At 46.9% G+C, this 16,018-nt stretch overlaps 1 protein-coding gene across 9 annotated transcripts in view; it reads right to left on the minus strand.

The window, feature by feature from the left end:
* Positions 1 to 16,018, minus strand: part of TMEM266 (transmembrane protein 266) — a 394,446-nt gene that overhangs the window by 246,793 nt on the left and 131,635 nt on the right. For all 9 annotated transcript variants that reach the window (XM_069222037.1, XM_069222031.1, XM_069222036.1 and 6 more), the window contains one exon: positions 11,189 to 11,327. In XM_069222037.1, the coding sequence (XP_069078138.1) occupies positions 11,189 to 11,327 (139 nt within the window). The remainder of the gene's footprint in view (positions 1 to 11,188; positions 11,328 to 16,018) is intronic.

The raw sequence follows: 16,018 nt of genomic DNA on the forward strand, positions 1-16,018 counted from the left end.
TGCGAATCTACTGCGACTGATGCCACGAACAGATGTACACTGGGTAAGTGACATTTTCAGTTCGATGGCATCTGTCGCTGTAGATACGCATGTTTTGCATAGACTAGTAAGCAGTTATCTCCCCAAAAGCGGTGGATCAGCCTGTAGGAGTGGAAGTAGTCTGAAATAATGTTCTTAATACGGCTTGACCTACTGTGGCTTGTTGTGCGGATAACACGTCTACACAGTAGTGCTTGGTGAATGTGTGAGGCGTAGACCATGTGGCTGCCTTACATATTTCTTGCATTGGGATGTTTCCTAGAAAGGCCATGGTAGCACCTTTCTTTCTGGTTGAGTGTGCCCTTGGTGTAATGGGCAGCTGTCGTTTAGCTTTAAGGTAGCAGATTTGGATGCATTTAACTATCCATCTGGCTATACCTTGTTTTGATATTGGGTTTCCTGCATGAGGTTTTTGAAATGCAATAAATAGTTGTTTAGTCTTTCTGATGTTCTTTGTTCTGTCAATGTAATACATCAATGCTCTTTGACATCTAATGTATGTAGTGCCCTTTCAGCTACGGTATCTGGCTGTGGAAAGAACACTGGAAGTTCCACTGTTTGATTTAGATGGAACGGTGAAATAACCTTTGGCAAAAATTTAGGATTGGTCCTTAGGACGACCTTATTCTTGTGTAGTTGTATAAAAGGTTCCTGTATTGTAAACGCCTGAATCTCGCTTACTCTTCTTAGGGAAGTAATGGCGATGAGAAATGCCACCTTCCAGGTTAGGAACTGTATTTCGCAGGAGTGCATGGGTTCAAAAGGTGGACCCATAAGTCTAGTTAGGACAACATTTAGGTTCCATGAAGGAACACGTGGTGTTCTTGGTGGTATAATTCTCCTAAGGCCCTCCATGAATGCTTTAATGACTGGTATCTTATATAGGGAAGTTGAATAGGTAGTCTGCAGGTATGTAGATATTGCTGCAAGGTGTATTTTAATGGAAGAGAAAGCCAGGTTAGATTTTTGTAAGTGAAGCAAGTAACCCACTACATGTTCTGGAGTTGTGTGTAATGGTTGTATTTGATTAATATGGCAGTAGCAAACAAACCTCTTCCATTTACTTGCATAGCAGTGCCTGGTGGATGGCCTTCTGGCTTGTTTTATGACTTCCATACATTCTTGGGTAAGTTGTAAGTGCCCGAATTCTAGGATTTCAGGAGCCAGATTGCTAGATTCAGCGATGCTGGATCTGGGTGTCTGATCTTTTGGTTGTGTTGTGTCAACAGATCTGGCCTGTTGGGCAATTTGATGCAGGGTACTACTGATAGGTCTAGCAGCGTTGTGTACCAGGGTTGCCGTGCCCAAGTTGGTGCTATTAATATGAGTTTGAGTTTGTTTTGACTGAGTTTGTTTACCAGGTAAGGAAGGAGAGGGAGAGGAGGAAAAGCGTAAGCAAATATCCCTGACCAGTTCATCCATAGGGCATTGCCTTGGGACTGTTTGTGTGGGTATCTGGATGCGAAGTTTTGGTATTTTGCGTTCTCCTTTGTCGCAAACAAGTCTATCTGAGGTGTTCCCCAGAGTTTGAAATAAGTGTTCAGAATTTGGGGGTGAATTTCCCATTCGTGGACCTGTTGGTGATCTCGAGAGAGATTGTCTGCGAGTTGATTTTGGATCCCTGGTATAAATTGTGCTATTAGGCGAATTTGGTTGTGAATTGCCCAACGCCAAATCTTTTGTGCTAGCAGGCTTAACTGCGCGGAGTGCGTCCCCCCTTGCTTGTTTAGATAATACATTGTTGTCATGTTGTCTGTTTTGACAAGAATGTATTTGTGAACTATTATTGGTTGGAAAGCTTTTAGTGCTTGAAAAACTGCTAGACGTTCTAGGTGATTTATATGCAGTTTTGTTTGATGTACGTTCCATTGTCCTTGTATGCTGTGTTGATCGAGGTGTGCTCCCCACCCTGTCATGGAAGCATCTGTTGTTATTACGTATTGTGGCACTGGGTCTTGGAAAGGCCGCCCTTTGTTTAAATTTATGTTGTTCCACCACAGAAGCGAGAGGTAAGTTTGGCGGTCTATTAACACCAGATCTAGAAGGTGACCCTGTGCTTGTGACCATTGTGATGCTAGGCACTGTTGTAAGGGCCTCATGTGCAGTCTTGCGTTTGGGACAATGGCTATGCATGAAGACATCATGCCTAGGAGTTGTAGTACCATCTTTGCTTGTATCCTTTGTGTTGGATACATGCGTTGTATGATGGTGCTGAAATTTTGAATTCTTTGTGGACTTGGAGTGGCTACTCCTTTTGATGTGTCTATTATGGCTCCCAGGTATTGTTGTACCTTGCGCGGCAGAATTTTGGATTTTGTGAAATTGACGGTGAACCCTAGTTTGAAGAGGGTTTGTATGATATGATTTGTGTGATTTGAGCACTCTATTAACAAATGGGCCTTGATTAGCCAGTCGTCTAGATATGGGAACACATGTATTTGCTGCCTTCTTATGTGTGCAGCGACCACCGCTAGACATTTGGTAAAGACTCTTGGTGCGGTTGTTAATCCGAAAGGCAGTACCTTGAATTGGTAATGTATTCCCTTGAATACAAACCTTAGGTATTTCCTGTGCGATGGGTGTATTGGTATATGGAAATAAGCATCCTTGAGGTCTAAAGTTGCCATGTAGTCGTGTAGTTTTAGCAATGGCAATACTTCTTGTAGTGTGACCATGTGAAAGTGGTCTGATTTGATGAAAGTGTTCACTACTCTGAGGTCTAGGATTGGTCTCAGCGTTTTGTCCTTCTTTGGTATCAGAAAGTACAGTGAGTAAACTCCTGTGTTTATTTGTGTGTTTGGCACTAATTCGATTGCATTCTTTTTTCAATAGTGCCTGCACTTCTATCTCCAGGAGATTGGAATGGTGTGTTGTCAAATTTTGTGCTTTTGGTGGTATGTTTGGAGGGAATTGTAGAAATTCTATGCAATAACCATGTTGGATAATTGCTAGAACCCAAGTGTCTGTAGTGATTTCCTCCCATGCTTTGTAATAATGACTTATTCTTCCCCCCACTGGTGTTGTGTGGAGGGGGTGAGTGACATGTGAGTCACTGTTTAGTAGTAGGGGTTTTAGGGCTCTGAAATCTTCCTCTATTCCTAGGGAATTGCCCTCCTCTATATTGTCCCCGAAAACCTCCTCTATACTGTCCCTGGTAACTGGACGGTGTTGCTTGTGAGGTGCTGGCTTGTGTGCTCTGACCCCGAAACCCCCCTCGAAAGGGTGTTTTACGGAATGTGCTGTAATTGCCTCTGCTCTGCGGGGAGTAGAGTGCGCCCATGGCTTTGGCAGTGTCCGTATCTTTTTTGAGTTTCTCAATCGCTGTGTCCACTTCTGGACCGAACAGTTCTTTTTCGTTAAAAGGCATATTGAGAACTGCTTGTTGAATCTCTGGTTTAAATCCAGACGTTCGGAGCCATGCATGCCTTCTGATAGTTACAGATGTATTAATTGTCCGTGCAGCTGTATCTGCAGCGTCCATGGAGGAGCGGATCTGGTTGTTGGAAATGGTCTGTCCCTCCTCAACCACTTGTTTTGCCCTATTTTGTAAGTCCTTGGGCAGATGTTCAATGAGATGTTGCATCTCGTCCCAGTGGGCTTTGTCATAGCGCGCAAGTAGTGCCTGGGAGTTGGCGATGCGCCACTGGTTTGCAGCTTGTGCTGCGACTCTCTTACCAGCTGCATCGAACTTGCGGCTTTCTTTATCTGGGGGTGGTGCATCTCCAGATGTGTGGGAGTTGGCCCTTTTCCTAGCTGCTCCTACAACGACAGAGTCTGGTGGCAGCTGTGTAGTGATGAAAACCGGGTCTGTAGGAGGCGCCTTATACTTTTTTTCCACTCTTGGTGTGATAGCCCTACTTTTGACCGGCTCCTTAAAGATGTCTTTTGCGTGCCGGAGCATACCAGGGAGCATAGGCAGGCTTTGGTATGAGCTGTGGGTGGAGGAGAGTGTGTTGAATAAAAAATCATCCTTGACCTGTTCTGAGTGGAGGCTTACGTTGTGAAATTGTGCTGCTCTAGCCACCACTTGAGAATACGCGGTGCTGTCCTCTGGTGGAGATGGCTTCGTAGGGTATGCCTCCGGACTGTTATCTGACACTGGGGCGTCGTATAGGTCCCATGCGTCTTGATCTTGGTCACCCTGGCTTATGGTGGTGTGAGCTGGGGAGTGTGATGGAGTTTGTGCTGGCGAGACGTTAATCACGGGCGGAGGAGAGGGTGGTGGGGTAACTCTTTTCACCACTTTTGGTTGTGGTGTCTGTTCAGTTTGGAACTCCAACCTTCTCTTTCTTCTAATGGGGGGGAAGGGTGCTTATTTTTCCTGTCCCCTGCTGTATGAAAATACGCTTTTGCGTATGGTCTACATCAGTTGATTGTAGCTCTTCCTCAAACCTATGCTTTTGCATTTGGGAGGTTAGCGAGTGCTCTTCTGTATAAGAGCCTGAAGCTGGGTCGCTTGCAGTTTGTTTCGGCACCGAAACCCTGTCTGCGTGTTTTTTCGGCTCCGAGGTGACTTTTTTCTTTTTCGGGGCCGAAACCTCTCGGCGTCGATCTTCTTCGGTGCCGCTGTCTCGGCGTCGAGCCGTGTCCACACCGGCATCTCGGTGTCGAGGCTTGTCTCCAGCACTTTCTCGGTCCCGAGAAGGCTGCGTGCCGGTGTCTCGACCGGAGTCGGACGATCTCGGCACTGTTTGGGCCTTTTTCGGTGCCGACGGTCGGTCACCGAATTTATGGGTGGAGCCATGGCCTGATGGCAGTGGCGTCCCCTGGGCCTTGTAAATCTTCCTCTGTGTGGTTTTCGACGTCTTACTCACGGTTTGTGTCTCGTCGAATCCTTCGGAGTCCGATTCTTGGATCGAGAAGGTACCTTCCTCTTCTTGTTCCTCGAACTCTCGGTGGGCTGTCGGCGCGGACGCCATCTGAAGTCTTCTGGCTCGACGGTCTCGGAGTGTTTTTCGGGACCGGAACGCACGACAGGCCTCGCAGGTGTCTTCACTGTGCTCAGGTGACAGGCACAGGTTACAGACCAAGTGTTGGTCTGTATAGGGGTATTTATTGTGGCATTTGGGGCAGAAACGGAACGGGGTCCGTTCCATCGGCGTTCTTCAGCACGCGGTCGGGCCGACCAGGCCCCGACGGGGGATCGAAAAAACTACCCCGAAGGGCACCGGAGGTCTTCGATCTTCGATGCGGTGTTGAATCTAACTACGCCGATCCCGAACGCAACAATACCGACGAAAATCTTCCGAAATTAGCTATCTTTCCGTTCCGAAACTCGGAGCGACAGGAACACGTCCGAACCCGATGGCGGAAAAAAAACAATCGAAGATGGAGTCGACGCCCATGCGCAATGGAGACAAAAGGAGGAGTCACTCGGTCCCGTGACTCGAAAGACTTCATCGAAGAAAAACAACTTGTAACACTCCGGCCCAACACCAGATGGCGAGCTATTGCAAAACATGCGTATCTACAGCGACAGATGCCATCGAACATAGGGTTACTGTACTCCTGACCTTGCTATGTTTCGACTGTATGTTTGCTCAGATTGGTTTGGCCAACTCACATTTTCGACTCAGAGTGCCTCTGTAGTTGGGAAGTGCTGTTGGTAGTGTAATGGCTGTACTGATGGCCTCATATTTGACCTCTGTGACTGGGTCTCCCTGACAGTTTCCCCAGCACTGGATGCCATACAGGAGAGTGTGCCATACAGACAACATTGTATGGCTTTATTCTTGGTGTGTGTTCTAAGACCATTACTGAGGTTGTGTCATGTGTGTAGTAATGTTGATAGTTCATCACAGTGCTGTATTTGTATGGCATGAGGCCTGTGAATCTAGTATGGCATTTGACACTGGATCATGTTGTTTGACAATCATCTATTCCCAATGTGTATGTCATGGATGTTTTACCCTTTTTACAGGTCTTGCAGTGGTCACTACTACGTACCCATGGAATAGCTGCTGACTACTATCACGGAGATTGGTGGATGGTGAATGATAAAAAGCACTTACACTGAGAAACATTACAACAAGCTGACAATACTTTGGATGGAAACTGATGTTCAGTAACATTTACACTGTCACATCGTAGTACAGACATTGCATAATGATTGAGGAAAAGCAGAAATACATCAGCTGTGTTTAAGTGTGTTTATTCTCATTACAAAAAGGAAGGGATGGTGCAAAAAAGTGGGCTGATGGTGGATGAAGTCTTCAGTGCAGTGGCCCAAGCAGTTGGTAGCACAGGTCCAGTATCCATGGGGCCATAGGAAAACTGAACAATGGCAGTCCAAAGTCAACAAGGTGTGTCAGTGGCACACAAAGGAGACATGTTAGGAGAGGATCACTTCCTGGCAGTGGTTTTGGTCTTGGCTACAGTCTCTGTAGGATGTCTGGCTCACAGGGAACCTGTGCGGGGGTTCCTCAGCTATAGAGGGAGAGGTGCTGGTGGCCTGTGAGTCCTCTCGCAGGGCTTCCAGTCCACTAGCTGAAGCAAATGTAGAGGGCTGGCCATGATTCTGGCTAGTAGAAAGGACTTGCTGATGGCTGGAGGACGCACGCAGACTGGTGGCTATATCCCTAAGCCCCCTTCAATGGATGCCATGGTGGCACTGTGGGCCTGCCACTGCTGCATGGCCTCCTGGTGGTGTTCCCTTTGCAGCCTCTGGTTCTCCTGCAAAGTGGTGAGTACCTGGCCCATCCTGTCCTGGGATTTTTGGTAGGCTCCCAGAACTTGTGAAAGTGCCTCCTGGGCAGTTGGTTACCGGGCTTGCCCCACCACTTGTCCCATAGATGACCTCCCCCTGGCCCTCGCCCCCTGTACATGTTTCCCCAGAACTGTGTGCCATGTCCCACTTGCACCACGTCCTTCATCGTCTTGCCTGGTAGGTGTTGACTCTGGTCCCTGTACAGGTAGGCACACTGATGATTGACTTGTCTTGGGGAAACAGGTCTGGGGGCATTGGGCGACTGGTGTTGTATCTGCATCAGTAGTGGGGGGTCTCTCGTGGCCTGGGTGAGGCTTGTGGAGTGTGACTGACAAGAGTGACAGATGGGCCAGGGAGATCTTCCAGATCCAACCATCCAGAGTTGCTGTCATCACTGTGGCTTTCTTCTGGTGGAGGACTGGGTGTGCATGGCACCTGCTGCCGACTGACATTAGCAGTGGTACCTTGGACAGGAACAAGAGACATTCACATCCGCCTCACATTTTTACATTGCCTAACCTGGGACATGGTGCTGGATGATTGCTCCTCAGGTATGGCATGGCCAGTAGGCAGTTTATTAATTGCTTTGTGGCAAATGAAGCTGTGATGACATATCAGTATTTTTGCATTACTGACATTGGCGTTTTTTGATTTGCTCTTGGGAACTGCTTATTCAGTGGTATATGTCATCCCTTCCTATGTAGATGTGCCTATGGGATGAGTGCTGTGCATTTTTAGGTCAGTGAAGGGTGATGCCTTGTGAGATTGGTAGTGCTTCATTGCTGAACAAGCTTTACCAATATTTGTGAGTGGAGACGTTGGGAAGGTGTTAGTTAAGTGTCGTGGGCATGCAGGGAAAATGCATACGGGTGGTTGGGTGTGGGTTTTAGTGTGGGTTTGGGTGGGTTGGGGAGTGACAGGGTGACGGGGACACATTCAATACAGGTGTACATAGTGGTAGGGGAGCATAGTTGACTTACCACTTTCGAATTCCTCCGGTGATTCCAGTCAGGCCCTCTGGATGCAGGATAGCCAAGACCTTCTCCTCCGATGATGTGAACTCTGGGGAAGGAGAAGGGGGGTCAACCGCCAGTCCTGTGGATGGCAATCTGGTATTGTGATGCCATGGATAGCACCTTGCCCCGTAGGTCGTTCCACCTCTTTCTTATGTTGTCCTTTGTGCGTGGATAGTTTCCCACTGAGTTCACCTTGTGGACGATCTTCCGCCATAACTCCAGTTACCTGGATATGGATGTCTGCTACACCTGTGCACCGAACAGCTGTGGCTCTACCCTCACGATTTTGTCCACCATGGCACACAACTCATCATCTGTGAAACAGGAGTGCTTTTGCGGGGACATGGTGATGTTGATGTGTGTGTGGTGAATGGGTTGTGCATAGGGTGGTGTGTTTTGTGGGAGGTGGAGGGTGTGTGGTTATGTGGGACTGAATGCTAGTGGTCTACAGAGCAACAGTGTGGTGCGTGTTTGTGTGCAATGCTGTTGTGTGGTGTGTGATGTGGGTTTGGGGTGTACAGGAGGCTGTGTTGTGTATGTGCGGTTCCTTGTCGTGAGTGGCTGTGAGTTGTATGGCAATTGTTTTCCATTGCAGAGGATTGTGGGATGTGTTTTATACGTGTGGGTGTGTGTGGTGTTTGTATGTGCATCAGGTATGGTGTATTTGAAATGGCCAATGTGGGGTGGTTTTGTTGGGAAGTCAGTATTGGGACGGTGGCGGTTCAAACCGCCAATGGCTTACCGTTGTTGAATTACAGCTGTGCTGAATTGTGGGTAGTCTTTTGGAGGGCGGTCTCTTCTTGGCGTGGCCGTAAGGGTGGTGGGACAGCTTCTCTCCCACCGTAGTTCAGCCTGACAGTGTCAGATTTGTGGCTGCTTTCTGGCAGTTTTGTTTTTGTGACTCATAATACAGTGGTCGATTTACCGCCTCTGCTGCGGTTTTGGCGGCCACCAGCACAGTGGTCTTCGGTAAAGACCGCCAAAATCATAATGACCACCATAGTGTGCACAGAGTCCAGGGGTTCTCCAGAGGCTTAACAGAGGCTAAGGTAGATAATACTAATACTCTCTTTTGTGGTAGTGTGGTCGACCAGCTTATCAGAGGGTAGTGCAAAGCATTTGTTGTACACACACAGACAATAGAGGAAGCACACACTCAATAACTTAATCCCAGACCAATGTTTTTTATATAGCAAAAATATGCTTTCCTAATTTATTTCTAGAACCACAAGATTCAAGTTGCAGGTAAGTACTTCAATAGATTCGTATTTCACACATATCAATAATACGTTATTTGAAATCGATAAGTAATACAGTTTTTGAATTATTGGCAATTATCTGTTTTAAAAGTTGACAGTGCAATTTTCAGATCCAGTTCCTGGGGGTAAGAAAAGTTAGAACGTTTCACAGGTAAGTACTTGACTTACAGTTTCAGTATCCAGGGGTTAGGAAGTCAACAGGTTGAGGTTCAAGTTAACCCCAAACACCCACCACCAGCAACACGGTGCCGGCCGGGTGCAGAGGTCAAAGTTGAGGCAAATTTAACACGGGCTCCTATGGAGACTGGGGGCACTCAGAATCAGGCCTGTCTGCAGGAAAGTACCCGTGACTTTGGGGGCAGACCTGGAGGGTTTAGAGGAGCACTGAAGCGGGGGGTGCACACGTAGGCACCAAACGTACACCCTTAGTGGCACTTGGGGCGGCCGGGTGCAGGGTGCAAACAAGGCATTGGGTTTCCAATGCTTTTCTATGAAGGGACCCCCGGGGTCACTTGTATACTGCAGGTTCCCCAAGGCCAGGAGCCTGCGGGTGCAGTGAGCCTTTAGGCGATGGGTATCTTTCTCCTGAGCTTTTGTGGTCAGGGGACTCCTCTGGATTTACACTGCAGGCGTCGTCGCGGGGGACAGGAAAGGTCAGCCCAAGGTGGGCACTTGCTCGGAATCGTCTGGGGATTCTCCTTAGTCAGTTGGACCACCTGGACATGGGCCGTGAGCGTCAGGTGCAGAGTGGTCAGGACTCACGCATCCGGGGTAGTGCCGGAGTCCTTGGGTGTTGTTTCTTCTTGGACAGGGTCGCTGTCCACAGGATTTCTTGGTCATTTTGGATGCAGGGCAGTCCTCTGGAGCTTGGTAGAGGTCGCTGTTCCCGCAGGATGCGTCGCTGTTCTTGTGCATTTTCCTTGAAGCAGGAGACAGGCCAGTAGGACTGGGGCCAAGTCAGTTGTCGTCTTTCTTCTTCTCTGCTGGGGGTTCAGCTTAGCAGTCCTTCTTCTTTCTTGTCAGGTCGCCAGGAATCTGGTGAGCTGGGTTCAGGGAGGCCCTTAAATCCTGGATTTAGGGGCGTTACAGGGATCAAAGGGCAGTAGCGAATGGCTAATGTCCCTGACGGTGGCTACACCCTTCTTGTGTCCACTCCCTTTGGGGAGGGGGACACAAACCTAACTCTATTGGTCCCTGTCTTCCAAACCAAGATGGAGGATTCTGCAGGGAGGGGGGCACCTCCGCTCTGGACACCTTAGAGGTGGTCCTAGCTGGGGTGGTCACTGCTCCCTGTTTTCCCTAATTTACCCGCTGGACTTGCTGCCAAAAGTGGGGCTTTGTCCAGGGACTGGACAAATCCACTACCTGGGGCGCCCTAAGGCACTGTAAGAAGAGGCTTGAGCCTTTGAGGCTAACCGCCAGGTGTTACAGTTCCTGCAGGGGGAAGTATGAAGCACCTCCACCCAGGACAAGCTTTGTTTCTGGCCACAGACCCAGACCTCCCTACCTCAATGGAGACTATCCTGAGATGGATTTCTGAATTGGACAGACAACCCTTTAATAGACCCTGGTGGACACCTGAGATGCTAAATAAAGTGGAGTGTTTGTGTCCAATGAATAGATTCAACATTTTACGCTACATTACACATTTTCCATGCTTACCTGCTCGATGATGAATCACCAGATTTAGTACAATGCTATTACATCATGTAAGATGCAGATCTTAAAAAATGCCCCATACAGCTGATATGTGCTTCCCAGGATGGCTCACCCTTAATTTCAGACCCTTTAAAATGCCTACTTATTCTCTGAATCCTAATGCTCACTTTAACTCATTTCACTAAAAATAACCTGTCTTTTGGCACCTAAAGGATCAGACTACCACCGTTGAGGCCAACCTATTCTGAGCCCCTACATATATTTTCTACTTTTAAATTGTTAAACTGTATTCAGTAAATTACATGTCAATCATTACAATACCGCAGTATAAACATTTCCTCCAGTATCTCCTAATAACTTGATTGGTCTAAGTGTATAAAATATATAGTTAGCAACAATTAAAATGTATAATTAAATGATACTGCACTTTTAATTTCCTATTAATTTGCAAAGCATTTATACATTGTCATAAGATCATGCAATGTACAATGCTGGACAGTATCACTCACCATCAATTATTCTTTTCACTCTCCAGATTCGTAGAGTTATAATGAGACTGATTGCATCCCACGGACTACTCGGGCCGTTGGCTACAGTGGATGCCACCATTGGGGCAAGGGATAGTACTATCACAGCACCATCAAAAACCTGAAATTACAAACAGTAATACAAAAGGGTATGAGAGAATAAAGCAGATCTGTTGTGGAATCCAAGCTTATATGTTACTTCAAGAGTTCTGTTGCCAAGTACCATGAGAAGTGAAAACTCAATTTGTCAGGGGCATCAGATACACATGAGCTGCATATATGCTTCCTTTGGAACCAGGAGGGAAAGGTGTACATATGCAAATTGATATATGGAGCTAAGGTCACTAAAAATGATTAATCTATTTTTCCATGCATTTCACCTATCTGAAATGTAACCACTCTTCCTAAAATGTTTTAACTAGGGAAATTTCAAGTACATAGGTATAGCTGGACAATTTTGAAAACAATGGAAGATATATTTCCTAGAGCCGTAATGTATAAAATGTTTTAGAAGTCATAAACGGCCCGATTCACAGAATCGGGCTGTTTGCGCCCACAAAAATGTTTTATTTTATGTGCAAACCACAAATTGCGATTAGTTACCCAACTGCAATTTGGGTTTGCAAACTAATTCTGATTTGGTATTTGGAAGGGGTGAGTTAAGGGCGTCTCTTCCAAATACTGAATTGTATTAATGTTCTGCAGCCAAATTCCAGTTGCAAAACAGGAGGCGGTAAGCTATTTGCAAACAGGATCCTCCTGTGGACCACTGCCTACTCTTCATAAATTAAAAGGAGACCTTTCATTTTTGTGTTTAAATGCATCCTGGTTTCCTTTTAGGATTCCTATTGGGTCACAATGTACGACCTACTTCATTAATAGTCGTGAGGTAGGTTGAATTGAGAATCACTACGAATCGTTTTTTGTGAACTGACCTATCAATAAATAGGCTGGTTTGCAAATTATGACATTTTGTTAAATGTTAGGCTATAATGTGTGTATTAAGGACAAAGTTTGATTGAGGGCAAGGAAAAGTAGGGTCACAAGAAACTGTGAAGTGTCATAAAACTGCTAGCAAAATCGTTTTTTTCCATATAATGTATCAGTTTCCAATAAAGTACATACATGTTTTATTTAAAAAATGACTACAAAGAAAAACATTACATTACAACAACTATATTACTGGAATGGAAAGACGACAAGCTAAGAAGAACACCAATAAAGTTGAGCCACAAATTAAGGAATATTGGAGTTGTACATGATAAATTGTAACACTCCCATTAGTTTAGTTTTTCACTACAATGAAGGCCTAGTTTCAGGGAGTTGTGAAGTGCTTCCACAGGACATTTATATTGAAGCTTGAGGGGGTACACGCAGAACAGTACAGTGCTATAATCAGGTTATACCGTGGTACATAGATCAGGATGTAAAGGAGGTTGCAAACAAGTTATTGGGCTAGAAACAGTTTAATTTGATAGGAAGGCCATGACTGTCTGTGATGAGAGAGCAAGGTTGCAGTTTTGATGTGAGCTGTTACTGTGCATCAAAGCTGGCCATATAGAAAGACCCCCAACGGTGTTCACCAAGGGTAACATTGGATTCAATATGGAACCTTGACTGGGTTATTTACAAATATGTGTGAGGAAACAAATCTAAATTCAGAGAATATATGTAAATATTTTAGCACCTTTTTATAATGTATAAAATGTCATAAGTATTCGCTGGTGGTACTGTCGCCAACCCAAGTTTGCCTGCCATGTTTCTAAGACCACAGTACGTATCATCTTGTAATGAAATGGTCAGTCAGGTTGGATGAAAATGTATTAATAAATGAACTCTGGGGTATGATTTTATGTCAGCACAAGCAATTAATAAAGTGCTATCTTACTGGCTCAGCAGCTTGACCGGTCGTTAGAGATGGTGTAAATGTGATGTTGGCTCCCAAGGGTGGTTCCGATAAGGTGATTTAGCATTTTGCCAGGATTATTTTCAACCTCCCCTGATCAAAACTCCAAGCTGCTTCATGTGTACTTTGTCAACTACACGCTGAGATTTTAGTGGGTTATTAGTACTACCTCTGTCTGAAGTAATCCACATTTGATACAGATCTGATTATTTTATCCTTATTGATAGCCTTTAATATAGGGATGCAGTAAGTGGTCCAACGTGCAACTGGACCGTCACTTTCAAGCAAAATATCCGTCTGAGAATGGCTTGAAACAAGGATGCTTTCGACAGCCTTCTTTTTCAAATTATCCTTCTCATAAGCCTTTAAGCTTCACATCTTGACAACACTATTCTTTTTGGGTCCAGCAGGTGGACTCGCTCCTCTTTCTTAGAGGGATGAGGCGGAGCATAATAAGGTAGGCAACAAGATGGACTGCCCTACGTGGAACAGGGTGTCCATCTTCAGCAAAAGGATGCTCCGGTTCAAAGGACCAGGTTGTCAGGGGGGAAAGACACATATGGAGGCTGAGAAGACAACAGCTGCAGTTCACTGACCCTCCGGGCTGATGTTGTAGCCACCAGAAAAGCCGTCTTGATGGTGAGAAGCCTAAGAGGGCAGGTATGAAGTGGCTCAAAGGGAGCACATATTAGAAAACTGAGAACCAAATTAAGATCCCATTGAGGCATAACAGAGGGAGAATGAGGAAACAAACCTTTAGGAAACCTATTTACAATACAGGACTTGAAAAGGGAAGGCTGATGGACAGGCAGCCGCAGGAAAGCAGAGAGAGCGCATAAGTAATCCTTCAAAATGCCCAATACAAAGAACTGATGTGCAAGTGTAAGACTAAACAAAAGGACATGGGAAAGTGGAGCAGATACAGGATCAAACTATTTGGCTGTGCACGATGCCAAAAACGTACTCCACTAGCCGGCGTATATCGTTTTGGTGGAAGGACGCCATGCTGCCAAAATAACATCACAGACTTCAGGCAGAAGGGCAAAAGTGGTCAACTGTCGCTGCTCATTCTCCATGCATGAAGGCAGAGTGTTGACAGGGGTAGAGTACCCTCCCCTCTTGCTGAGACAAGAGATCCTCCTGAAGGGGCAGCCTGATCGGAGGGCCAATGGACATGTTCAACAGCTCAGGGGGCCCAGTTCAGAGCCACAAGAATGACTTGGGCAGGGTCGCTTCTAATCTTCTTGAAAACTCTGGGCAGGAATGGTATTGGAAGAAAGGCATACGGAAAACCGGAGCTCCATTCTAGACGAAAAGCATCTTCAAGTGAGAGCTGCCTTGGAAACTCTAGCACATAGGAGTGCTGACATTGCGCATTCTCAGCGGTGGCAAAAAGATTAAATCAAGGCTCTTCCCATTCAGTTGAGTTTGTCTGCTCTGGCATTCAGAGAGCCCGCAAGTGTTGAACCACCATGGAAACGCCCAGAAGTTTCAGCCATGTCCCAAGACGCAGGGACTCTTGACAGAGGGTCCAAGAGCCCACCCCGCCAAGTTTGTTGCAGTACCACGTGGGGGAAATATCCTTAACAATGTGGGCTAAGCCACACGCACCATTTCAACGCAAGCATAACAACGCTTGCCTGCACCACAACTCTCCGGATCCCTGCCTTTACCACGCATATGCCTAAACCGCGCATATGCGTGGTTAAGGAAGAGTGGTCTGCGGTCTAGCTGTGCGGATGGGCAGAGAAGAACAGAACAGGAAGGATCGAGAGTGGTAAGTGGGCTGGGGGTGGGTTGGGGGGTTAGTTTTTAGGGGGTGGGGGTGGTTTTAGGGGTCAGGGCGGGGGAGGGAGTCTGGTAGATGTTTTGACAGGAAGCAGGGTGTTAGGGTTCAGGGAGAGGTAGTTTTAAGGGGGAAGGTGTAGTTTTCAAGGGTGGGGGTCAGTTTTAGGGCTGGGTTTTTTTAGCAAGGGTCAGAGAGCGGGGAGAGGAACAGGAAGGATTGTGAGTGGTAAGTGGGGCTGAACCCGGGTTGGGGGGTAGTTTTTAGGGTTAGGGCGGTTTTAGGAGGGAGAGGTAGGGGTCGTTTTTTTCACAGGGGGCAGGGTTTTAGGGCTCAGGGCGGTGGGGTGGGTCGGGGTAATTTTAAGGGCTGGGGACGGGTTTTAGGGCTCAGGGCAGGAGGGGAAGCGGCTGTTTTTAGGGGTGGGGAGTCAGTTTTAGGGCAGGAGGGCCTGGGATCGGGGTAGTTTTTAGCAAGGGCAGGGCAGACAGGGTAGTTTTAAGGGCAGGGTCAGTTTTAGGGCTCAGGGCGTGGGGGGAGTTATTGGGGGTCTTGGTTCCGACCACATTGTTAAGGCATGTGTGGTTGTGTCACACAACCGCACAGGGCAGTGGTGTTGTCCACGAACACCTCCACTAACCTTCCCTTGATGGAGATATGAAGCTTTTTAATGCCTATCAGTTAGCATAGAGCTCCAGCAGGTTGATGTGGCATCTGGATTCCAAGGGGGACTTGAGTCCTCTAACCTCAACCTCTCCCAGATGGCTACCCCAGCCCAGGAGTGATGCATCTGTCACTACCATCAGATTGGGTTGGGGAAGGAGTCTACTGCTGAACCAATCACCGTCCGTCAGCCACCACTACAGATTTTTTCAGTCTCCTCAGAGATCTGGACCGTGTTGGAGGGATTCCTCTGATGCTGCACCCAATGGAATTTCAGGTCCCACTGCAGAGCCTGCATATGCCAAAGGGTGTGTGTCACTAGCAGAACACAGGAGGCCATGAGGCCCAGCAGCCTCAGAGACATTCTCACCAAAACCCAGGAAAGAGACTGAAATATCAGTATCCTAGCCTGAATATCCTAGACTGTCTGCTCAGGATAAGCCTGAAACTGCACTGT

Source organism: Pleurodeles waltl, chromosome 3_1 (assembly GCF_031143425.1).
Source record: "Pleurodeles waltl isolate 20211129_DDA chromosome 3_1, aPleWal1.hap1.20221129, whole genome shotgun sequence".
Taxonomy (NCBI): Eukaryota; Metazoa; Chordata; class Amphibia; order Caudata; family Salamandridae; genus Pleurodeles; species Pleurodeles waltl.